Below are 26999 nucleotides of genomic sequence, written 5' to 3' on the forward strand. Positions count from 1 at the left end.
GTTTAGCGCCACAGCATCCTTTAGCCTTCCTACAAACCAATACACGATCAATATTTACTTACAAAGCCCTCTATCTCTTTAATGAACTTCTCCTCTGTCCCCAACTGTCTGCAGCTGTCTCCAACTATCAGACCTGCTCTCTACCAGCTTCTCTGTGGGCTCTGATCTCCTCTGCAAACTCCTCCCACCACAGGCTCCATGTGACTACAGTCAACCTATCGGGGCAGAGATTATCTTCACAACAGGGGAGCTTCAAAGGGCAGGGAAGATCTTCAAATTCCCATTACACACCTTCTTGAATTTAGCATGCATTTCATACCTCTGTGACTTCACAGGGGCCGTCTCCCATGCCTAGGCATGTACTGTCCACATCTCTGCCTCTCAGAATATTTTCATTCAACACTAAACACAGAGACTATTTCCTCTGTCAAGTCTTCCCTAAGTTGCTAGTTGCATGACCTAATATTACCTGTGTGTGTATTATTTTTCCTAGTAGTATGTAAACTCTTTGAATTCATAGACTATTTTGTTTTATTATTTTTCTTTTGTTTTATTATCCCTAGTGCCTAACACAGTATAATGCATCATATCAATACTGTAATGGTTTGTCACTTCCTTCTTCAGTGGATGAAAACAAACAGGTTAAATGACTTGTCTAGAGTCACACAACTAGTAAGCATCTGAGGTCAAATTTGAACTCAGGTCTTCCTGACTCCAGGTCCAGTTCTCTATCCACTATCTAATCTATCTTGTCATCTTACTTGTGCATAGACCAGATCTTTAGTAGTTCCAAAATGACCACTGAGGAAGAAAACTCAGGCTTCTCTGCTTCCCATTCAGGGTGATACCAACCCAGTTTTCTTTCCTTATCCCATATTACACTTCCATTCACTCTGTGCCTCCTCCTTTCTCTACCTCAGGCTGCTTACCTTTTCCCCAATTCAACCTGTGCTTTCTATGTATTTGTTCAACTGTTTCCTGTTTTTCGAACATTTCTTTGCTACCCTCTCTCCTTTTTCTATTGAATTTTTTAAATTTTTGGGGGGGAGAGAGAAAGGTAGGGCAATTGGGGTTAAGTGACTTGCCCAAGGTCACATGGCTAGTTTTGTGCTAAGTGTCTGAGACCAGATTTGAACCCAGGTCCTCCTGACTCCAGGGTTGGTGCTCCACCTAGCCACCCATCTATTGAATTTTTAAAAGAGTGAATAATATCCTTTAGTCAACTCTAATGCTGTTGTGTGTGGTGTGTATACATATAATATACATATAATTCAAATATACATACATACACATATTGTGGGACAGAGACCACTACCAAAAAAAAATCAGTACAAAGACTTAGATACCTTGAAAGCAGAAATGAATTTATTGCTTTCTCATGAGAAATTGCTCTAATGGTGCCAGCCAGGGAAGTACAAATTGATTCCAGTAAGCAAAGTCTTTTTATACCCTAATGCAAGTACCCCCCCCAATCCCCTTCCCCTTATCCCATTGGCTGGGCTTCAGGGGGCACAATCTATTCATGTGAATCTTCCCCAGCAACAAGGCAAACAAACACAAGTTTTCCCAGGAGACAAAAGGTGAGAAGTTTTGCAAGAGTTTGCAAGAGTGCACAGTTTATATTTTCCTTTTCTATGTGCTCAGAAGCAGGATCTGGGGGGGAGGGGTGTTTTTGAGCACAGTTCAGGATGTGTTGCAAAGCGTGGTTTTACAAGGTCAGCTAACTGTAGATGTTATTCTGTAAGGGAGTAAACTGTGTTTCAATAATACAAAAACTATGGGGTGGCCAGGCAGCACAGTGAGTAAGAGTACTGGCCCCAGTGTCGGGATGACCTGGGGATTGAATCTGGGCTCAGACACTTAGCACCCACCCAGAAACACTTGGCTGTGTAACCTTGAGCAAATTACTTAACCCCAATTGCTTTTAAAAAATAATAATAATACAAAAACTATTAAGCCTTTTGAGGAGGCGTCACTTGTGAGAAATCATCCCTTACACATATAAATGTGTGTATACATATACATATACATGTTGTGCTTTGTCCTTCCTTCTCAAAGAGAACATCAGGGAGGTGATGACAGGATTTTCAACTGACTTTGATTTGAGTGAGGGAGGGCTGTGCAAAGTCACCAGCTTCACTTTCTCCCCCAGAGTCATCTGGGTCTAGTGGCCAGATATTGATCAGGACAACTGGAGATGACCCAGAATGCAGAACACCTTAACCTAAGGTCTTTTCAACTGCTTACTTTGAGTAAGGCAACGCCCATTCAGTGAATAGGCCTTAAAGAGGCCTTCTTAAAGAGAAGTGAATCAAGGGATGGCCTCTTTAGTGGGGCTGCTGGGTAGGGGGGTGGAAGGTGGAAATCTACTTGGGAAAAACCCTCAGGGTTGCAAGTCAAAAGAGAAATTGTTACTATTTACATTCACTCTGAGTTAGGAGGGCCCCCAAAATAACCATTAGGTGGTGCTTAGGCAGGGACCTATTATCCCATCCCTGAGATCCAGAGTGAGGTAGATTTAAGGCTTGGGCTTTGAGAAAGAAATCTAGCCCATAAGCCACAAACTCCTTTGGCCAGAACACCCTCAGGTAAGGGGAGAGGACTGGAGAGGAGAGGAAGAGCTGAACTGCCCAACTGGAACTGGCCAGCTGGGTCCTCATTCAAATAACCTGACTACTCACAGGTTGTGGTTTGTCCATAACATCAGGGAGGTGATGACATGACTGACTTTGATTTGAGGGAGGAAAGGCTGTGCAAAGTCACCAGCTTCACTTTCTCCCCCAGAGTCATCTGGGTCTAATGGCCAGATATTGATCAGGATGACTGGAGATGACTCCTTAGAATTTAGAACATTACTCAACAAATAGCAGATATTTAATAATTGTCTACATTGATTTCAGTTAAATATTTTTTTCTAAGTGGTTATATTTCTCTAAACAGTTTCCCTTGGACCAGAAAGAAGAAAGTCTGATTCAGGAGCCACATTACCATCCCTTAGAGTCTCTCTTATTCAGGATATGAGGTATTTAATTATTTTAATTTGTGATGATGATTTCATAGTTTCCTGAATTTCACACTTAAATTAAAGGGCTGAAGAATATATACATTTTGTGTACTGATGAAGAATATATTTGATCTTTAGCTATTAAACTCATTTTACTTGTTTTTACTTATTACAAAATCCAACCAAAAAAATTATCACAATGCAGCCTGTATATGAATTAATTTTATACTCAAGAGTCACTTCATAGTTTCTACTTGTATTTGGGGGCCAAGCAGAAAGGGGTGGTAAGTTCGACCTTCCCTAATCCATGTAAAAAAGGGACTCTGAACAAAATTTGGAGCTGCAGAACCCGCAAAATGACACAAAGAAACTAACCTCCCACTGAGGACAACCTGGCAGGCCTGCAAGAATTGGCCAGGACAGTGCTCTGGGAGCCAAGCCCAGCCTCACACCAAGGCTTTAGCCCCAGGGTGGGCCTGACCAGCTGCCGGCCAGAGGGACTCCAGATCAGCAGCAGCTGTGGCCGTTTTCAGATTTATCAACACATAGATGTGAAGGACAAAGTGAGAGGTCAGGGCAGTCTGGACTTTGGGACCCAGTAAGTGGGAGTGCATGGATTTTGCCCGCAGGGCAAGAAGCCGCTGAGACCCCGGCACAGCCAGCCAGCGCCACATGGCAGCTCCATCTCCTGGCCTGCAGAGTGTAGGGGGACCAAGCACCAGTCTGAGGGGTAATCGCTCTTGCTATAACCTTCTTGGATCTGGATTGCAGTCTAGGGTGGAGGTCCTCGGGTGTGTATCCAGCTTGCCAGATCATGTGGAGACCTCAGAGAGGGCACCCATCTAATACCTCCAGCAGCTGAGAAAACTTCAGCGTTTGGGATGAAAGCACACCTGTCTGGTGGCAGAGTACAACTGTAGCAAAAAACCCACAGGTTAAGTGACTGAGGGGCAACATGACCAGGCAAAGGAAACAAAGCAGACAGAAGATTTCAACATTAGACTCCTATTTGGGGGACAAAAAGGAGCAAAGCATGGAATAGGAGGAAGACAGTGAAGTCAGAACTCCTGCACCAAAAGCTTCAAAGGAAAATACGGGCTGGTTACAGATCATAGAGGACCTTAAGAAGCAGATAAGAGAAGTGGAGGAAAAATTGGGAAGAGAAATGAGAACAATGCAAGAAAAGTACGAAATGAGAGTCAACAGCCTGAGGAAAATCACACCTTAAAAAACAGACTGACTCAAATGGCAAAAGAGGCTCAAAAAGGCAATGAGGAGAGGAATGCCTTAAAAAGCTGAATTTGCCAGATAGAAAAAGAATCTCAAAAAGCTCACTGAGGAGAATCATTGCTTCAAAATTAGATTGGAGCAAATGGAAGCTAATGTCTTTATGAGAAGTCAAGATGCTGTTAAACAGATCCAAACAAATGAAAGAATAGAAGGCAATGTGAAATATCTCATGGAAAAAACCAGTGACCTGGAAAATAGTTCCAGGAGAGATCGTTTTAAAATGATTGGACTACCTGAAAGTCATGATCAAACTAAGAACCTAGAAATCATCCTCCAGAAAGTTCTCAAAGAAAACTGTCCTTATGTTTTAGAACCAGAGGGCAAAATAGAGGTTGAAAGAATCCACCAATCACCTCCTGAAAAAGATCCCAAAAAGAAAACTCCTAGGAATATTATAGCCAGGTTCCAGAATTCCCAGATTAAGGAGAGAATATTACAAGCAGCCAGGAAGGAACAATTTGAATATTGTGGAAACACAATCAGGATAACCCAGGATCTGGCAGCTACTACACTGGGGGATCAAAGGGCTTGGAATATGATATTCCAGAGGTCAAAGGAGCTGGGATTAAAACCAAGAGTCACCTACCCGGCAAAACTGAGTATCGTGTTTCAGGGGAAAATATGGTCATTCAGTGGAATAGAGGACTTTCAAGCATTCTTGCTGAAAAAAACAGAGTTGAATAGAAAATTTGACATTCAGATACAAGAAGCAAGAGAAGCATGAGAAGGTAAACAGGGAAAAGAAATCATAAGGACCTTATCAGAGTTGAACTATTAACCTTCCTACATGGAAAAACAATAATGGTAACTTATGAAACTTTTCTCAGAAGTTGAAGGGAATAGAAATATATATATATATATGTATGTATATATGAGGGTATATGGCCATATGAATACATATGTGAATGTGTGTATATATGTTTACAGGCATACATAGATAGAGGGCACAGGACCAATTTAACAGGAAGGGATGATACTTAAAAGTGAAATTAAGAGGTGAGAGAGGAATATAATGAGAGGAGATGGGGAGAGACAGAATGGGGTAAACTATCTCATACAGAAGAGGCAAGGGAAAATGGTTACAATGGAGGGGAAGAATAGGAAGGCAAAAGGGGATGGGTCAACTTTATTTCCATTGAATTTGGCTTGAGGAGGGAGTGAAATACACACTAAAGAGGGTATCTCACCCTCCAGTAGAGTAGGGGGGGAAGGGGATGAGAGGGGGGCATGATGGAAGGAAGGGCAGGCTTGGGGGGAGGGAAGTTGGAAGCACCCACTTTTGAAAAGGGATGAGATCAAAGTAGAGAATAGAACAAGTGGGAGGTGGGATAGGAGGGAGGAAAATATAGTCAGTCTTTTACAATATATCTACTATGTTATTGTCTTGCTTTAGCCACACGTGTGCAACTTATACTGAACCACTTATCTTCCCAGTAAAGGTGGGTGACAAGGGAGGAGGGGAATGAATCTGGAATTGAAAGTTTTAAAATCAAATATTAAAATATATATATATATATGTTTGTGTGTGTGTGTATATATATATATATATATATATACTATTATTAATACCATCTTACATGTAATTGGGAAATAAGATATACAGGCACTGAGGCATAGAGACCCATTGGAAAAGTCAAAAGGGGTATGGGAGAAAATATGAGAGAGAGCAGATTGGAGGAGAGGATATCCTGTGGGACTGCTATTTTGGGGGGAGTGGGTAGGGGAAAAACGGGGAGAAAATTTGTTATTCAAAATCCCGTGGAAATGAATGATGTAAATCAGAAGTTAATAAAGCATTAAAAAAAAAAAAGAATCCGCCAATCACCTCCTGAAAAAGATCCCAAAAAGACAACTCCTAGGAATATTATAGCCAGGTTCCAGAGTTCTCAGATTAAGGAGAGAATATTACAAGAAGCCAGGAAGGAATAATTTGAATATTGTGGAAACACAATCAGGATAACCCAGGATCTGGCAGCTTCTACACTGAGGGATCGAAGGGGGTTGGAATATGATATTCCAGAGGTCAAAGGAGCTGGGATTAAAACCAAGAGTCACCTACCCAGCAAAACTGAGTATCATGTTTCAGGGGAAAATATGGTCATTCAGTGGAATAGAGGACTTTCAAGCATTCTTGCTGAAAAAAACAGAGTTGAATAGAAAATTTGACATTCAGATACAAGAAGCAAGAGAAGCATGAGAAGGTAAACAGGGAAAAGAAATCATAAGGAACTTATCAGAGTTGAATTATTAACATTCCTACATGGAAAAACAATAATTGTAACTTATGAAACTTTTCTCAGCAGTTGAAGGAAATATATGTGTGTGTGTGTGTGTGTGTGTGTATGAGGGTATATGGGCATATGAATACATATGTGAATGTGTGTACATATGTTTACAGGCATACATAGATAGAGGGCACAGGACCAATTTAACAGGAAGGGATGATGCTTAAAAGGTGAAATTAAGAGGTGAGAGAGGAATATAATGAGAGAAGATGGGGAGAGACAGAATGGGGTAAACTATCTCATAAAGAAGAGGCAAGGGAAAATGGTTACAATGGAGGGGAAGAATAGGAAGGCAAAAGGGAATGGGTCAACCTTATTCCCATTGAATTTGGCTTGAGGAGGGAATGAAATACACACTAAAGAGGGTATCCAGGAGAGTACGAGGGGAAAGGGATGAGAGGGGGGATGATGGATGGGAGGGCAGGCTGGTGGGGAGGGAAGTTGGAAGCACCCACTTTTGAAAAGGGACGGGATCAAAGTAGAGAATAGAACAAATGGGAGGTGGGATAGGAGGGAGGGAAATATAGTCAGTCTTTTACAATATATCTACTATGTTATTGTTTTGCATTAGCCACACATGTACAACCTATACTGAACTGCTTATCTTCCCAGTAAGGGTGGGTGACAAGGGAGGAAGAGAATGAATTCTGGAATTCAAAGTTTTAAAATCAAATATTCATATGTATATATGTATATATATATTTTACTATTATTAATACTATTTTACATGTAATTGGAAAATAAGATATAAGATATACAGGCACTGGGGCATAGAGATCCACTGGAAAAGTCAAAAGGGGTATGGGAGAAAATATGGGAGAGAGCAGATTGGAGGAAGGGATATCCCGTGGGACTGCTATTTTGGGGCAGTGGGTAGAGGAAAAACAGAAAATTTGTAACTCAAAATCTGGCGGAAATAAATGATGTAAATGAGGAAAAAAAATAAAAAGAAAGGGGTGCTAAGTAAAATTTATGATCTCTAAGTAATTAGTAGTCATTTTCAAGTAAAAAAAGTCATCAAAATTGTTTTCAAATGAATTTACTTTTAATAAAGTGCAAGTCTTAAAATTCTCACTCTTAAAAATGCATTTGACCCTATGAAGTATTGAGTTACCCCTCATTAGAAGCAAAGGCTGATCTGGATCACTATGTGTTGAGTATGTTATAGTGAGGATACTTTTTGGATATAGAGTTGAGCTGGAAGGCACTAAGGTCTTTTTACAACTGTCAAATTATGTAATTCTATAATTCTGTGATCTCATTTTAAGTGGATTTACAGTTTAAATTTTTCCCAGACATTGTTATTATATAGAGCTTGTTGAACTCATAAATATAAGATGAATATCTTAAAATATAAGACATCTAACTATTTTCTTCTCACATTGTACTTTATTAACACTAGTTATTTTATATTATTATATTATTTATATTATTATATTAATTATTATATTAATATACTAGTTAGTATATTAAACTGAAACTATTTGTGATAGTATATGTCTTATTTAAAGATCTGTAGTTTCATGTTTAGTTTTAACCCTTCACTAATTCAGATTTTAACCACTTAGTACTTTTCTTTGTTTTATGAGTTGCTCTAGTCAAAAACTTTCGCTGCATTGTACCCATCATTCTGGCAATGGGGTTCTCTGAACTTAGGATGGTCTTTGGAGGACCTGTCAAGTATAGCAGTCCTGTACTTCAAATCTCTCCAGCTTGGTAAGACTTGCCATTACTTGCACCCTGCTGGCATATAGCCTTTAAGAATTTGGCTCAGGGGTGGCTAGGTGGCAAGGTGAATAACACACTGGCCCTGGAGTCAAGAGGACCCGAGTTCAAATCCAGCCTGAGACACTTAACACTTACTAGCTGTGTGACCTCAGGTAAGTCACTTAGCCCCAATTGCCCGGCCTTACTTCCTCCAAAAAGTGGACCAAAAAAAAAAAGAATTTGGGTCACCCTTGAATGAACTGATGCTGAGTCAAGTGACCAGCATTGTATACAGTAACAGCCATAATGTGCAACGACTAACTTTGAAAGAATCATCTTAACTCCAAAGGACTCATGATGAAAAATGCAATGCAGATTGAAGCATATTATTTGCTCACTGTCTTTTTATTTTTTAATTTTTTTTTTTTTTGCTTTTTGGGGGGGGCAATTGGAGTTGTGACTTGCCCAAGGTCACACAGCTAGTTTTTGTGTTAAGTGTGTGAGGCTGGATTTGAACTCAGGTCCTCCTGACTCAAGGGCCAGTGCTCTATTCACTGTACCACCTAGCTACCCCTCACTCTCTCTCTTTTTATTCTTTTTGGTTTGTTTCTTCTTTCTCGTGGTTTCTCTCATTGGTTCTAATTCTTCTTTACAACAGGACTAATGTGAAAATAGGTTCAATATGAATGTATATGTAGAGCCTATATCAAATTACACACTGTCTTGGCATGGTGAAAAGGGAGAGAGGGGGAGAAAATTCAGAACTCAAAATCTTATGAAAATGAATTTTGAAAATGAAAAATAAATAAAAATTTAAAAATAATATAAATTTGGGTCACCAGCCCTGCAAGAAATATAAGAAATCTGTAAGGACTTAAGTGAAAAATTCATTTATATCCTTCAGTTTTTCTCTGATATTAAGTGCATCATAATAGATACAGTGTAAATAATACTACAATATATCAAAAGTTAGGAATATAATAATAAATAATGAATAATCTAATAGATTATTTATGCTTTTCATTGGATCTTATCAAATGAGAGTTTATGTCCTGTCTTCTAAGTTGGAAAGCATTATAAAAATTTCAGCTGACATATAGCTATGTGTGTATTACGCGTGTGTGATATGCACATGCATAATATATACATATTCATACTGAGAATATGTCAAGCCAGCTTTTGCCCTTCTGCTTCATGAGAGGTTTTTGTCTTTCCCAAGATTACTTTAGGACAGCTACCTTACAATTTGATAAGTGATATCATCAACCTTTGGGAAGATTCATGTTTAGAAGCATTCAGTTAAAACCCTGCAGACAACTTCCCCCCATTGGGTTTTCAGCCAAACACATATGCTAGATATTTGAAATTATAATTCCTCTCATATTGAGCAGGATTACTATGGTGACAAACCCCTCATCACCAGGATCAAACCAACCTGTCTAATGCTTGTTTAATTCCCGCTTACAGTCCCTATTAGTAGATAAATAGTCCAGAGCCAGCATTAAAAGATTAAAAAAAACAGTATCTCTAAAAACAATGAAATGGCATAGCGGATAGGGAGCCAGTCTACAAGAAGACCTAGGTTCAAGTCCCACTTCTAATATATAACAACAGTTCCCTGTCCCAGTGAAATCATGGGTCCAACAGCAGAAAGCAAAGATACATAAGATGAACACTATATGAACATGGAGGAAGGGGTGGATGTAATGGCCATCCCATGAACCTCACTTTCAGAACTAGATAAAGGAAGATTAAATGCAAGTACACAGAGATTTCAGTATAGAAATTCATTAGATTCAAAATAGAAATAGGAGAGAACAGGGACAAGAAAGAAATCCAAGAGGAAGTATAGGATAGATAAGTGAAGCAAAATAATATTGAGTGTTGAAGATAGGAATGTGAACTGTAGCAAGCAAATAGGATTAAAAGAAAGGGAAAGAAAACGCAAAAACCTGGGCAAGGTAAGGGAAAGAAAAGCAGACTGTTTCTTTCACTCATAAAATCACAAATGTTAATTTGTGGTCAAAAGCCAAATTCTCTCTTCTATCACCTTCTTAGTTATTAAGAATGTGTGAGTAATGAGAGGAAAAATAATAAGAAGATGGAAGGAAATACACAATTAATAGTCATAATTGCAAACATGAATGGGATAAATTTAAGAAAATTCCAAAATGGATTAGAAAACAGAATCTAGCAAATTTTTGTTTTTAAGAAAGATACTTGAAAAGCAAAATTCATATAGAATTAAAATGAGGGGCTGGAGCAAAATCCATTTTACTTCAGTTGAACTTGGAAAAGCAAAGGTTTAGTGAAGACTACAGTAAATTCAGACAAAATAAAAAGAGATAAACAAGGAGATTGTATTATGCCAAACAGCACCATAGACAGCAATATTAATACTTGCACCTAATAACGTAGCATCCAAATACTTAAAGCAAAAGTTATTCTAATTGGAGGGAGAAAAAGATAGTAAAACTGTAATAGTAGGGATCCTTAATATATCGTTTGAAAATCAAGACAATTGGGGTGGCTAGGTGGTGCAGTGAATAGAGCACCGGGCGTGGAATCAGAAGGACCTGAGTTCAAATACAGCCTCAGACACTTGACACACTTACTAGCCATGTGACCTTGGACAAGTCACTTAACCCCAATTGCCCTACCTTCCCCCCTCCAAAAAAAAAAAAGAAAATCAAAACAATTCTAAGCAAAAAATAAACAATAAGGAAATTAAGGGCCTGAAGAGAGCTTCAAAAAAAATTTAAGATAATAGATCTCTTGGAATTATTGAGTGGTTTTAAAAAGAAATTTACATAAAATATAAACCATATAAGGAACCTTTACAAAAACTTACTGTGTATTAGTGCATAACAGCCTCGTTAAAAATACAAAAAAGAGAAAACACTAAATAAACATCACCTATTCATTACAGTGTAATCAAATTACAGTGTAATTAAAATCACAGTGTAAACAAAATTATATTCAATAAAATGAAATTAAAATTATGCTCAACAAAATAAAAAGTATTTAATTTTAAAAAGATTCAAAAGTAACTAAGGACTAAATAGAATAATTCTAAAGAACTGGTGGGTCAAAGAACAAATTGTAGAAACATATAATATTTCATCAAAGAAAATGGCAATCAACCAAAAATAATGGCTGCAACTAAAGTAATTCTTAGGGGAAGTTATTTATTTTTAATTTGTATATATATATATACATATATGTGTGTGGATGTATGTATAAATAATTTTATCAACATAAGAAAGAATAGGTGAATTAAACAAGTATGTACAAAACTTGAGCAGCAACAAAAAACCCCTAGTATTCCCCAACTAAATGTATAGAAAATACATAAATTAAAGAAGATATTAGTAAAATTGAAAGCAAAATGGGGCGGCCAGGTGGCTCAGCGAGTAAGAGCTCCAGCTCCAGTGTCAGGATGACCTGGATCAAATCTGGGCTCAGATACTCAGCACCACACCCAGAAATAATAACTGGCCGTGTAACCTTGAGCAAGTTACTTAACCCCAATTGCTTTAAAAAAAAATTGAAAGCAAAAATACATTATTAAATTAGGAACTAGTTTTTTTTAATATATTTCTATTTATTTCATTAAAAGCTTCCCAATTACTTGTAAAAATTTTTTAATATCCATGTTTTTATTTTGAGTTTCAAATTCTCTCCCTACTGCCTCTCATTCACTCAAGAAGGGAAGCAATATATTGATTTTGTATGAGAAGTAATATAAAATATATTTCCATGTTAGCCATGTTGCAGAAGAAAGAAAACAAGAAGAAAAATGAAGTTTAAAAAGTATGCTTCAATTTGCACTCAGAGTTCATCAGTTCTCTCTCTGGAGGTGGATAGCATTTTTAATCACAGACCCTTTAGAATTGTCTTGGATCATTGTCTTGATCAGAGTGGCTAAATCTGATTATTAAGGTGATTATCCTTAAAATATTGCTATTACTATGTACATTTTTCTGATTCTGCTCACTTTACTTTGCATCAGTTCATATAAATCTTCCCAGGGTTTTCTCAAACCATCCACCTCATCATTTCTTATAGTACAATAGTATTCTATCAAAATCACGTATCATAACTTGTTCAGCTGTTCCCAGTTCCCTTCAATTTCCTGTTCTTTGCCACCACAAAAAAACTTTTTGTACAAGTAGGTCATTTCCCCTTTTCTCTGACCTCTTTAGGATACAAACTTAGTAGTGGTATTGCTGGACCAGAGTATGTACAGTTTTATAGTCCTTTGGGGATAGTTCCAAATTGTCTCCAGAATGACTGGACTAGTTCAAAACTCCACCAACCGTGCATTGGTGGCCTAATTTTTCCATATCCCCTCCAGCATTTGTTATTTTCTTTTTTTGTTGTTGTTGTGTTAGCTAATCTAATAGGTGTAACAAGGTATCTCGGTTGTTTTAATTTGCTTTTCTCTAATCAGTAGTGATTTACCAAATTTTTTCATGTGACTTGATATCTTTGATTTCTTCTGAAAACTACCTATTAATATCCTTTGATTATTTATCAACTAGGGAATGGCTCATATTTTTATAGATTTGGCTTAGTTCCTTATATAGTTGAGAAGAAAGGACTTTATCAGAAAAATCTTCCCATCCCTCCACTTTCCTATTTCTCTTCTATTTTTGGCTGCATTAGTTTTGTTTGTACAAAAAAAAAATTAATTTCATGTAATCAACTTTATCTATTTTACTTCCTGTCATCCACCCTATCTCTTGTTTGGTCATAAATTCTTCTCTTATCCATAAATCTGACAAATATATTTTTATGCTCCCCTCATTTATCACCCCTTATGTCTAAATCATTTATCTACTTTGACTTTATCTTGGTGTAGGGTGTGAGGTCTGTGGAGTTTCTTCTAAACTGTTTTTTTTGGTTTTCCCAGCAATTTTTGCCAAATGATGAGTTCTTATCCCAAAATTTTGAATCTTTAGGTTTATCAAACACTAGGTTCTTATGATCATTTACTGTACCTATGATCATATGATGTACCTAGTCTATTCCACTGATCCACCATTCTGTTTCTTAGCCAGTACCAAATTGTTTTTGATAATTAACACTTTGTAATATAGTTTTAAATCTGGTACTGCTGGGCTTCCTTCATTCCCAAATTTTTCCATTGATTCCCTTGTTATTCTTGACCTTTTATTCTTTTTTCTTTTTAAAGCAATTGGGGTTAAGTAACTTGCTCAAGGTTACACAGACAGTTATTTCTGGGTGTGGTGCTAAGTATCTGAGCCCGGATTTGATCCCCAGGTCATCCCGACACTGGAGCCAGTGCTCTTACTCAATGTGCTACCTGGTTGCCCCTTGACCTTTTATTCTGACAGATGAATTTTAATATTTTTTTTCTAGCTCTGTAAAATAATTCTTTGGTAGTTTGGTGTGTATGGCACTGAATAAGTCCATTAACTTTAAGTAAAATTGCAATTTTTACTGTATTGGCTTGGCCTATCCATGAGCTATCAATATTTCTCCAGTTGTTTTCTGTCTTGATTTTTGTAAGAAATTATTCTACAATTGTGTTCATATAGTTCTTGGGTTTGTCTTGGCAGGCAGACTTCCATGTATTTTATACCATCTGAATTTATTTTAAATAGAATTTCTGTGTCTCTTCTGACAGGGTTTTGTTTGTAGTATATAAAAATTCTGATCATTTATGTGCATTTATTTCATATCCTGCAACTTTGCTAAAGTTATTAATTGTTTCAACTGTTTTTTAGTTGAATCCCTAGGATTTTCTAAGTATACAATCTTATCATCTCATTTCCTATTTTTATTCTAATTTCTTTTCTTGTCTTATTGCTATGCATAACTAGCATTTCTAATGTAATATTGGATAATAGTGGTATTAATGGAAATCCTTCATTTCCCTGATCTTATTGGGAAAGCTTCAAGTTTTTCCCTGTGATTGTTAATACTTGCTCTTGGTTTTAGAAAATTACTACTTACCATTTTAAGAAAGGGTCCAATGATTTCTGTGCTTTCTAGTATTTTTAATAGGAATGAGTGTTGTATTTTGTCGAAAGCTTTTTCTGCATCTATTAATATAATCATATAATAATCATTCTTATTGATATGCTATTATGTTGATAGTTTTCCTAATATTTAATCAGCCCTGCATTCCTGTTTTGTTTTGTTTTGTTATTGCTTTTTGGAGGGGGAATAAAGGCAGTTGGGGTTAAATAGCTTGCCTAAGGTCACATGGCTAGTGTGTCAAGTGTCTGAGGCTGGATTTGAACTCAGGTCCTCCTGACTTGAGGGCTGGTGCTCTATTCACTATGCCACCTAGCCACCCCTAGCTAATATAATTTTCAAAAAAAAATAGAGGGAGGGACTAAAATGAAAACAAGCTCACAATAATTGAAAAAGAAATAGTCAGAAACCATCTTGCCCAGTTATATGCTAGCAAAACAGAAATGGGCGAATACACTAATATAAGAAAAAGAAATGAAACAATTATATATTAAATACTCCCAAAGAAAAGTATTCCAGGAGCATATGTATTTACAACTGAATTCTATCAAAAATTCAAAGAACAATTAATTTTAATACTGCATAAACTTTGTAGTAATAATAAGAGAAGAGATCTTTGATTTTCTTCCTATAATAGAATATATGATCTTGATAATTTTGTGAGGGAGAGAAAAAAGGAAAAAATAACCAAAACCAACATGCCTAATGAGCATTGGTGCTAATTTTTAACATGCTTTTGATTTTCTTTTGCAATTACATTTAAAAAATTTTTAACATTTTTTAAAATTGTGAGTTCAAAATTCTCTCCTTCTGTCTCTCCCCTTCCCCTTTATTGAGAAGGCATTCATTTGATATAGATTATACATGTACAGTCATACAAAACTTATTTCCATAGTAGTTATGTTTTAAAAGATATCACAGACCAAAAACACAAGAAAAATAAAGAAAGTTTAAAAAAGGATGCTTCTATCTGCATACAGAGTCCAACGGTACTTTCTCTGGACGTAGATAGTAGTTTTCATCATGCATCATTCAGATTCGTCTTAGAGCATTTTATTGCTGAGAACAGCTAGGTCACTCACAGTTAATCATCATATAATATTGCTGTTATTGTGTACAATGTTCTCCTAGTTATGTTCACTCTCTTTGTATCATATAAGTTCATGTAAATCTTTTCAGGTTTTTAAAAATAAAATATTGCAAGTATGCTACAACAATATATTAGAAAATCTATACAGTTGAGTTCATACCAGCAATGCAGGTTTATTCAACATAAGGAAGAGTACAAGTATAATAAATCATACAATTTGAATTTTAAAACCATATAATCAATAGATGTTGAAAGTCTTTTAATGTACTCCAGCATGTGCTTCTATTAAAAATTCAAAAATCTTAGGAATAAATGTAATTTTCAAGATTATAGTAAATAAAATCTACCTAAATCCAAACGTAAACTTTATTTATAGTGGAGAAAAGTTTGAGGCCTTTCAAATAAGATAATAGTAAAACAAAGATGTCCATTAAAACTGCTGTTTCTTAGTGCTAAAAATGCTAGATATAACAAAAATCAAGAAAAAGTAACTGCAGAAATAAACAGGCAAAAAGAAAGCAAAATTTAACTTTTTGAAGGTGATTTGATGGTGAACTGGAGAATCCTAGAGAGTCAACCAGTTAATTGACATGGTTGTTAATTTCAGCAAAGTTGAAGGATATAAAATAAATCTACATAAATCATTAGCATTCTTGTGTATTGCCAACAAAAACAAGGAGGAAGAACTAGAAAAAGACATTCCATTCAAAATGACTAGAGAAGTTATAAAATATTTCAGAGCATGTCTACCAAGACAAAACCAGGAACTATATAAATATTAATTGTTGGTGTTAGGTTGAGTCAATATAATAAAATTACTACTACCTAAATTAGTTTACTTATTCAGTGCTGCATGAATCAAACTACCAAGGGAATATTTTATAGAACTAAAAAAACAATAATTTAATTCATATGGATAATGAAAAAATGGAAAAGAAAAAAGACAAGACCTATGTGTATAAAAATATTTATAGCAGCTATTTTTATACTAGCCAAAAATTGGAAACTAAGGAGCTGTCCACCTATTGAGGAATTGCTAAACACTTTATGGTATATGAATGTAATAGAATATTATGATGTTATAATAAATGATGAAATGGTGTAGCAGCAAGCACCCCAAGCGTCCTCAGGGTTTGCTGCCACCACAGGTTCTTGGATCTGCTTTGATAAAGGAAAGCAACTCAAAATGGGTTAACAAGCTTACTTTAATCAGTCAGACATATATCGTTTACCTAGTTCAGGGGGAAAAGGTCAGCACCCCAAACTTCAAAGTATACTGACAGAATTATCAAGACAGAAACAGATCAAGTAGACAGATTTCCAAACTGTCCAGCCATTACATCCATACCCAATCAATATCTGGGTTTCAACATCTGGGTTTTTCAAAGCCAGGGGGCTCTGGACAACGGCGTTCCAGAGTCTCATCTGATCACATCACAGAACACTTCTTAAAGTGAGCCCCAAAACAAAGCTACACATCAGGGCTTATATAGCCTTCTCCCGGCTCAGAGAATGTAACAACCTTCTGGACCCACTGGCCAATCAAAAAGTATCTACTGAAAAACAAGCCTCCCACCCCAGGCTCCAGGTGCACTTTAGCCTAGGGGCAGGGAAGATCTTTAAATTTGCATTTCCATTACAAATGGTCAGTTTTTGAAGACACAGGGAAGACCTCTTCAAACTGTAACTTGAACAGAGTTTAGTGAACAGACCGAGAAGAACAATTTATACAGTGACAACAATGACATGAAAAAAAATTTTAAAGGCTTTAGAAATCCAATCAATTCAATGAAAAACCACAAATCCAACAAATTAATAATGAAACTTTTTACTCACTTTCTATCAGAGATGTGATAAACTTAAAATGCAGAGAAATTTGTCTTACTAGACTATACAGTATATCTTACTGTGAGTATTATTGGACATAGACGGGGGGAAGGGGATTACTGTTCTGTTGGGATGGGGGAGAACATGTGGAGGGACAGATGTAGTGTTCTTTGTTGATGTCTCATGGAAACATTAGCTTCCAGTTACCCCCATTCTAATTTTTAAGGAATTATTTCTTAAGTGAGTTTTTGTACCTCTTTTGCCAGTTGGGCTATTCTGGTTTTAAAGGAATTCTTCAGTCAGCTTTTGTGTCTATTTTATCATTTTGCCATTTCTGTTTTTTAAATTATTTTCTTCAGTATTTTTTGTGCCTCTTTTGCCAAATTAATACTCTTTTTTCATATTTTTCTTGCATTGCTACCTTTCCTAATTTTTTCTGTACTACTCTTGTCTCTTTAACCCTTCAAGGAATTCTTGTTGCACTTGTGTCCAGTTAACACTTTTTTTTGAAGCTTTGTACCTGTTTTCACATTGTTGTTTTCTTCTTCTGAGTTTTTTTCATTGGTCTTCCCAGACACCATAGTAGCTCTTTATGGTCCAGTTCTTTTGCTGTTGTTATTTGCTTATTTATCCAGCCTATTTCTTGACTTTATGTTAAAATTGGGCTCTGGGGGAGAGGAGCCAAGATGGCGGAGTAGAAGCACAACCCCTCCGTGGCTCCGGCTTCCACCTTCCCCAATCCATGAAAAAAGGGGACTCTAAACAAACTTTGGAGCTGCAGAACCCACAAAATGACACAGAGAAGCAAACCTCCTTCTGAGGACACCCCGGCAGGCCAGCAGGAGTCCAGCACAGCGCTCTGAGAGCTGAGCCCAGCCCCACGCAGAGGCTTTAGCCCCAGGGTGGGCCTGACCACCGGTAGGCTGGAGGGACTCCAGATCAGCAGCAGCTGTGGTGGTTTCCAGATTTATCAACACATAGATGCAAAGGACAAAGTGAGAGGTCAGTGCAGTCTGGACTTTGGGACACAGTAAGTGAGAGTGCGTGGCTTTTGCCCCCGCGGAGAGAAGCTGCTGAAACACCCGGCATAGCCAGCCAGTGCCACGTGGCAGCTTCAGCTCCTGGCCTGCAGAGTGTAGGGGAACCAAGCACCAGTCTGAGGAGAAATCACTCTTGCTTTAACCTTCTTGAATCTGGATTGCAGTCTAGGGTGGAGGTCCTGGGGTGTGTGTCCAGCTTGCCAGAGTGTGTGGAGACCTCAGAGCGGGCACCCAACTAATACCTCCAGTAGCTGAGAAAACCCCAGCGTTTGGGACGAAGGCTCCCCTGTCTCGTGGCAGAGTCCTATTGTGGCAAAAAGCCCAGGGGTAAAGTGACTGAGGGGCGACATGACCAGTCAAAGGAAACAAAGCAGACAGAAGATTCCAACATTAGACTCCTATTTTGGGGACAAAAAGGAGCAAAGCATGGAAGAGGAGGAAAACAGTGAAGTCAGAACTCCTGCACCAAAAGCTTCAAAGGAAAATATGAGCTGGTTACAGGCCATAGAGGACCTTAAGAAGCAGATAAGAGAAGTGGAGGAAAAATTGGGAAGAGAAATGAGAACAATGCAAGAAAATCATGAAATGAGAGTCAACAGCCTGACCAAGGAAAATAATTCCTTAAAAAACAGACTGACTCAAATGGCAAAAGAGGCTCAAAAAGACAATGAGGAGAAAAATGCCTTAAAAAGCCAAGTTTGCCAGATGGAAAAAGAATCTCAAAAGCTCACTGAGGAGAATCATTGCTCCAGAATTAGATTGGAGCAGGGGCGGCCAGGTGGCTCAGCAAGTAAGAGCACCGGCTCCAGTGTCGGGATGACCTGGGGATCAAATCTGGGCTCAGATACTTAGCACCACACCGAGAAATAACTGGCCGTGTAACCTTGAGCAAGTTACTTAACCCCAATTGCTTAGAAAAAAAAGAATTAGATTGGAGCAATGGAAGCTAATGACTTTATGAGAAATCAAGATGCTGTTAAACAGATCCAAACAAATGAAAGAATAGAAGGCAATGTGAAATATCTCATGGAAAAAACCAGTGACCTGGAAAATAGTTCCAGGAGAGATCATTTTAAAATGATTGGACTACCTGAAAGCCATGATCAAAGTAAGAACCTAGAAATCATCCTCCACGAAATTCTCAAGGAAAACTGCCCTGATGTTTTAAAACCAGAGGGCAAAATAGAGGTTGAAAGAATCCACCGATCACCTCCTGAAAAAGATCCCCAAAAAGAAAACTCCTAGGAATATTATAGCCAGCTTCCAAAATTCCCAGATCAAGGAGAGAATATTATGAGCAGCCAGGAAGAAACAATTTGAATATTGTGGAAACACAATCAGGATAACTCAGAATCTGGTAGCTTCTACACTGAGGGATCGAAGGGGTTGGAATATGATATTCCAGAGGTCAAAGGAGCTGGGATTAAAACCAAGAATCACCTACCCAGCAAAACTGAGTATCGTGTTTCAGGGGAAAATATGGTCATTCAGTGGAATAGAGGACTTTCAAGCATTCTTGCTGAAAAAAACAGAGTTGAATAGAAAATTTGACATTCAGATACAAGAAGCAAGAGAAGCATGAGAAGGTAAACAGGGAAAAGAAATCATAAGGAACTTATCAAGGTTGAACTATTAACATTTCTACATGGAAAAACAATAATTGTAACTTATGAAACTTTTCTCAATAGTTGAAGGGAATAGAAATATATATAAGTCTATATACTCTGAGGGTACATGGGCATATGAATACATATGTGAATATGTGTATATATGTTTACAGGTATACATAGATAGAGGGCACAGGACCAATTTAACAGGAAGGGATGATGCTTAAAAGGTGAAATTAAGAGGTGAGAGAGGAATATAATGAGAGGAGATGGGGAGAGACAAATTGGGGTAAACTATCTCATACAGAAGAGGCAAGGGAAAATGGTTACAATGGAGGGGAAGAATAGGAAGGCAAAAGGGAATGGCTCAATCTTATTCCCATTTAATTTGGCTTGAGGAGGGAATGAAATACACACTAAATAGGGTATCTCATCCTCCAGGAGAGTAGGGGGAAGGGGATGAGAGGGCGGAGGATGGAAGGGAAGGCAGGCTTGGGGGGGGGGGGGAAGTTGGAAGCACCCACTTGTGAAAAGGGACGGGACCAAAGTAGAGAATAGAACAAGTGGGAGGTGGGATAGGAGGGAGGGAAATATAGTCAGTCTTTTACAATATATCTATTATGTTATTGTTTTGCATTAGCCACACATGTACAACCTATACTGAACCGCTTATCTTCCCAGTAAGGGTGGGTGACAAGGAAGGAAGGGAATGAATCTGGAATTCAAAGTTTTAAAATCAAATATTCAAATATATGTATATGTATATATATATATATATATATACTATTATTTATACTATTTTACATGTAATTGGGAAATAAGATATACAGGCACTGAGGCATAGAGATCCACTGGAAAAGTCAAAAGGGGTATGGGAGAAAATATAGGATAGAGCAGATTGGAGGAGGGAATATCCTGTGGGACTGCTATTTGGGGGGGAGGGGGGAGGGGAAAAACGGGGAGAAAATTTGTAACTCAAAATCTGGCAGAAACGAATGATGTAAATCAGAAGTTAATAAAGCATTTAAAAAAGTAAAACTGGGCTCTGTTCACCTGGCATTAGGGAGACATTGCTTCAAGCTTCAGGCTTTTTCATGTTGCTGTTTTCAAGCTAGTTCTGGGGGTCTGCAAATTTAGTGCTGCTTAGGTGGTGTGATCCAGGGAGAACTGTGGTCACTGGTCTCTTCATCTGTGCTCTTGTCTTTACCTAGGAACTGTCCCTGCTCCCCTGCTAACATGGGAGCTAGCACTCCTCTTGGCCCTTGGATCATGACCACATTCTCTGCTCTCCTAGAGTCACAAGCTCTAGTTCTCCTCTTTGCCTTGGGACCTCAATGGGGCCCCTGTTCCCTGGTTACCCACCATAAGTACTCCTCTCCACTCTGAAACTGCAACCCAGAACTGAATATGGCAATAGAGTTGCCAAATACTGTCAGCAAAGTTCCCCTATAATTTCTTTCTGACTAGCTAGTTCTCTGACCCCCTTATCATCTTCTGGACTAGGACATCCCAAAGCTACAGAATAATATTTTAAAATGCATAAAATACATAAGATTATAAAGGAAACCAATTATATTGAAATGCACTTATGAAAAAATATTTGTTTTAATGTTCACTAACACCCCCCCCCAGTTAAGAACTCATTTTATATAATAGTTTGGTGCATTTGGATGTGGATTAAATACTTTGATTTTATTGTTTATAGTCAACAGCATTGATGTTTCTATAAGGGTGTAATGAGAATGGGAATTTGAAGATCTTCCCTGCCCCTTAATAGACGTAGGGGGGAGTTTGTAGCCTTCCCCTGTCTTGAAAGTAAGCTCTGCCCCCTAATAGGCTGAATGTAATCACATGGAGCCTCTGGTGGGAGGAATTTCCTGAAGGGAAGCAGAGCCCACAAGAAGCTGGTCAGAGCTAGCCAAATGGTAGAAGAGACAGGACACTCAGGCAAGGAGATGGAGAGATTTGTGAGTTAAATATTGATCTTATATTTGTTTGTGGGAAGACTGAAGGATGCTGTGGCTCTCCGCCTTATTATGGCTTCTGAATATCTTTGGTATTATGATGGAATTGGCTTACTGGTTTGGGGATATGGTTTTCTGGTATCTAAATGCTTCAGTTCTTTCCTCTATATGGAGAGTTTGGTGTATTTTGAGATAGAATGGCATGCAATAATTATGATCTTTAATTTCAATTTAAATGACAACACAATTTTCTTAGTTAAAATCCTTTCAAAATTTTACAGAACTTTCCATTGTTATCTTTAATACTATTCAGTGCTATGTGGTTTATAATTGCATGCATTGTCAGAGACAGTCTGGAAAATTACAACCCTTTCAAAAGTTTTCCTAATAGATTAAATTGCCAAAAGATACTTAGTCAAGATGGTAAGGCTATGAATATACAGATTAGCTTGTTGTTTGATTTTTTTAGTGGAAAGAATAACTACATAACAATAATAGTGTAATTTCCTGTCTAACAGAACTGGTGGGTGTTTTGTTCAAGTTCTTAACATAAGCTTGCACAGGTTAAACCTAAGACAAGGAAGTTTTCAGAATAGCAATTCTGAAAAAGTAAACTGAATATTAAATTTTCTGATGTTACCAGAGTACTTGCCTTGTAAAACCTGACTAGCATTTTTTTAAAATTTAGTGAATGTGAATTTTATGTTATCATGTAACTTCTGTGTATAAAAGAACATTGGAATACCAAGTGTCATATCACTTTGATTCTCTATCAGTTTAAAGTGATACTCATAAATTTACATAATTTTGTTTTTGCCACTCATCTTCAGACATATTCAGAATATGGGTGAAATCAAGACTGATGTGGGTCGAGCTCGGGCATGGATAAGATTATCTCTTGAAAAGAAGCTCTTGTCTCAACATCTCAAGCAGTTGGTTTCGAATCAACCACTAACTAAGTAAGAGCAATTTTCTCCCAAGAGTCTCTTTTGCTATGACCTGCATGTTTGAAAAACAAATTAGTGAGATTACAAAAACTAGCTCATTCATTGTACTCCTCCCACGTATGGGTATGAACATGTGCATCCACAGGCACACACACACACACACACACACATTTGGGCAATTTTTTTCTCTTATGTATATTGGAACAAGTAACAGCTTTAGGACCAGACACATTCTGTGCACAACAAGCCTGCTCATTGATGGCCCAGAAGCTATGGCAAGCAGATGAGGAGCAAGTAAATCCTATAGTAAAGGCCCTCTGAAGAGGTCTTATCTACAGGAAGATGGTCTTGAGAAAGGCCATCACATTTATTCTACTTAAGTATATTAATTGTTGATGTCTTTTACTTTGTCAAAAAGCCTAAACTCAGTATATCTTCCTGAGATGATGCCCAGTTGTTAGAACTGGGTGTGAAGAGACATACTTTTCATTCCCCATAATGGGGTCTGCACTAAAGAATTGAATGGATTTTAAATATACACAGTCCTTTGGAATCATATTGTATCGCCATACTATTTTGTTTAATATGGTATTTCTACAAACAGCCCTGCGATCATTTACCTCCTGGAATACTTTGAGATGTCTCTTAGTTCCAACATTGTAGATCCCATTTGGGAAACTAAAAATGTGAACTACCTCATCTTGCACACTCATGTGGTTCCAAGTTGAAAATTAATCTTGAAGTCTATTATCCCAGTATCAATCCTTATATTTACTTTATATATTGCTGCCTAAAATCTGAAGCAAGAGTGTATTTAATATAAGAATTTTTAGTAGGTTTAAAATCATAGTAGTCAGTCTTCTGAAGTAGTGTTCTTGTCTTACTATTTGGCAGGAAACTTTATAAGCGTTATGCTTTCCTGCGCTGTGAAGAAGAAAGAGAACAGTTCCTGTACCACCTCCTTTCCCTCAATGCTGTGGATTACTTCTGTTTCACTAGTGTATTCACCACAATCAGTGAGTTTGGAAAGTTGACCAAAATAATTGGTTATATTTTAGAAACTGGGGCATATCTTAGTGTGGTACACATAATCTGGAGTTTAATAGAAACGAAGTATTGAGGCTCATCACTTATTTTGTTACAATATGTGTATTGTATATATTATGGACTGCCAGTTTTCAAAGACTTAGACTATATATTTCACTCAACAGTAAGCACCTCAGTGTCTTATCTCAAGGTCCTCTTTATGAGCATAAATGCTGAAGTGCCTATTTGGGGAAAATTTTAATTAATGGAATATTTGATAAGAATTTACTATAGTACATAATGAATACCAAAATCTTTATTTTTTAGGTTGTTTGTTTGTTAATGGTATGACTATTGCTGATTATTAGTTTCCACAAGTATTGAAAAGTACTTATTATGAAGTACTCAGTCTTACTCTGGGTCATCCTATATCCTACTACCCAATATCCCTAAACCAAAACTGCTAATTATCACTGGGAAAAGTCACATAACTCTACTAAATTGTTACCATAAGGTCCTATGATGTGTTTTTATAACCAAGGGATTGAAGGTGGCCCGTGAGGCATCCCTTTATAATATAAGTTTTAATAATTAAAGCTGATAATATAGGATCTTTCTGTAAGTGAAAAAAAAAAATAGGATGGGGCGGCCAGGTAGCACAGTGAGTAAGAGCACTTGTGGACAGAATCTGGGCTCCGACACTTAGCACCCACCCAGAAACACCTGGCCATGTAACCTTGAGCAAGTTGCTTAACCCCAATTGCTTTGGGGCGGCCAGGTGGTTCAGCAAGTACGAGCACCGGCTCCAGTGTCGGGATGACCTGGGGATCAAATCCGGGCTCAGATACTTAGCACCACACCCAGAAATAACTGACCGTGTAACCTTGAGCAAGTTACTTAACCCGGATTGCTTTAAAAAAAAAAAATAGGAAAGTTGAAATAAATGAACTCTGAGAATCTTACTGTGTGAGAGCATCCTACAATTATCTATGGATTGCTGACAATTTTTAAAGAGTCTTTTTTTACTTTTCACAACTCCATTTGCCTTCATCTCCTTTGTAGGAGGGGGAGTAAGGCATAAGAAGACTAGAAAGATACAAACTGCACCCCCATGCCTGGAATGCAACTCTTCTTCTTAGAATCTTTTGTTTTCTTCTAAACTTTGCTCAGATAATACCTTTTCCATGAACTCAATAAACAAATACCTGATGGCACTTTTAAATCTGATTAATTCAAGGAAAGAAAAGAGAAGCAAGCACCCAGTTTCAGCCATCTTTAGTCTCCAGGGACATTTCTATCTCGACGTCACTTGAGCCATCAAAGTCTGACTTTTTACTGGTGCCTTCCTTTCCCTAAGCCTTTTTTTTTTCTTTGAGGGAACATCAGTAGTTCAATATAGAGAAGATATTTTACATAAAATAAAAAGTTAAATGTAAATTTGGGTATGGACACTGCCCTCATGCAGTAAATTCAGGGATCTTTTCATTCTCTAACCAAGTTTTATAGGAAAGACCTCCTGATCTCATAAATGATAGCTATGTGTTATAGTGGATAGTTCTCAGCCTGGAGTCAGGAAGACATGAGTTCAAATGCAGTCTCAGGACACTTACTAGCTATGTTGCCTCAAACAAGTTGTTTAATTTTTGTTTATCTGTTTCCTCAACTGTAAAATGAGGATAATAATAGCACCTAACTACCAGTGTTTTTGTGAGGGAAAAAATAAGATATTTATAAAGCACTTAACACATGCCTTGCACATAGTAGGTGCTATGTAAATGCTAGCTACTATTAGTCTTATTAATAATAAGAAGAAGAGGGGTGGCTAGGTGGCACAGTGAATAGAACACCAGCCCTGGAGTCAGGAGGACCTGAGTTCAAATGCAGCCTCAGACACTTAACACAAAACTAGTCACGTGACCTTAGGCAAGTCACTTAACCCCAATTGCCCTACCTTCCCCCCTCCAAAAAGAATAAAAAAGAAGAAGAATATCCTAAGGGTGCTCACACGCACATGCACACATATGCACACACAAAATCCAGTGTTTCTAAACTACTAAAACAGCACATCACTTATTAGTCTTCGGTTTTGATGTTTGGGAATGTTCCCTTTAATTTTAACTACCCTTCTCATGCACTTTTAAATAAAGAACTATATCTAAATTGGTGGTTTTGTGTTGCCTTATGGCTTTTAAATTTGATTTAAAGGTTTTTCAAATATTCTGTGTCATAGGATGGTGACCCCCTAGTGACACATTCTTTGAATAGACCTCAGGTGCACTTGAAGGTGGCCAGTTTCAGTAGAACTAGTCTAATTCTTAGATTTAGGGCTGGGTGGAACTTTATATTTTTTACCTGTATACATCTCCTTACATGAACATTAAGATCTAGAAGGAAGATATTACTATTTTATTGATCATTGTGACATGTAACTGAGCTGTGTAAATAATCCAAGCCATAATACTTTAAGTTATTACCAGAGAAAATCAGAGAGAAAGGAGTAATAATACCTTTCTCCACATAATACTTTGCCTTTTAACAGGGAAATCTATAACAGCTTTTTGAACTAAGTTAATCAGTGGAGTCTTATATATAAATGTCTAGTTGTTAGTGTTACCATCTAAAGAAACTCCTGGTGCCTGTGATTGGTTTTAGATTAGAAGGGTTTAGTATTTTCATTGAAACCAGCAGTTTTATGTTAACATTGAATATTAGGCTTTAATATTGTACCACATGTATATATGTGTGTGTATATATACTTGAAGTGTTTACAATTTCACATAGGCAGTCTTGATGATGACCATGCTAAAGGAAATCCTGTGTTCAAGACATCTGACATTTTTCTTACATGAAAATCTCACAGATATTGTAGGATGAGATTTTATATCTATGATTTCTTTTTTCTATCTATTTTATATCTTTGATTTCTATTAACTTTATTGTTTTCTTTTCAGTGATTCCTTATAGATCAGTGATCATCCCAATTAAGAAGTTAAGCAATGCAATCATCACTTCAAACCCATGGATCTGTGTGTCAGGTGAACTAGGAGATACAGGAGTCATGCAGATTCCTAAAAATCTCCTTGAAATGATGTTTGAGGTAGGTTTGGTTAATCCCACTCTTTGTCAAGGATCTAATACTTTAAGGATGAGATACCTAATTTAATTATTTTCCTGAAAGAATTGTAAAGGAACATTCAGGAACTCAG

The 26999-nt window shown here is 37.3% G+C and overlaps 1 protein-coding gene across 2 annotated transcripts in view; it reads left to right on the forward strand.

Annotated features, from left to right (window-relative positions):
* Positions 1-26999, forward strand: part of DENND5B (DENN domain containing 5B) — a 229221-nt gene that overhangs the window by 171498 nt on the left and 30724 nt on the right. For both annotated transcript variants that reach the window (XM_069094863.1, XM_069094862.1), the window contains exons 12-15: positions 2941-3022; positions 22651-22779; positions 23662-23783; positions 26745-26890. In XM_069094863.1, the coding sequence (XP_068950964.1) occupies positions 2941-3022; positions 22651-22779; positions 23662-23783; positions 26745-26890 (479 nt within the window). The remainder of the gene's footprint in view (positions 1-2940; positions 3023-22650; positions 22780-23661; positions 23784-26744; positions 26891-26999) is intronic.

The sequence above is a fragment of the Petaurus breviceps genome, unplaced genomic scaffold, assembly GCF_028583685.1.
Source record: "Petaurus breviceps papuanus isolate PSGF00001 unplaced genomic scaffold, PetGlider_PUasm1.0 221, whole genome shotgun sequence".
Taxonomy (NCBI): Eukaryota; Metazoa; Chordata; class Mammalia; order Diprotodontia; family Petauridae; genus Petaurus; species Petaurus breviceps.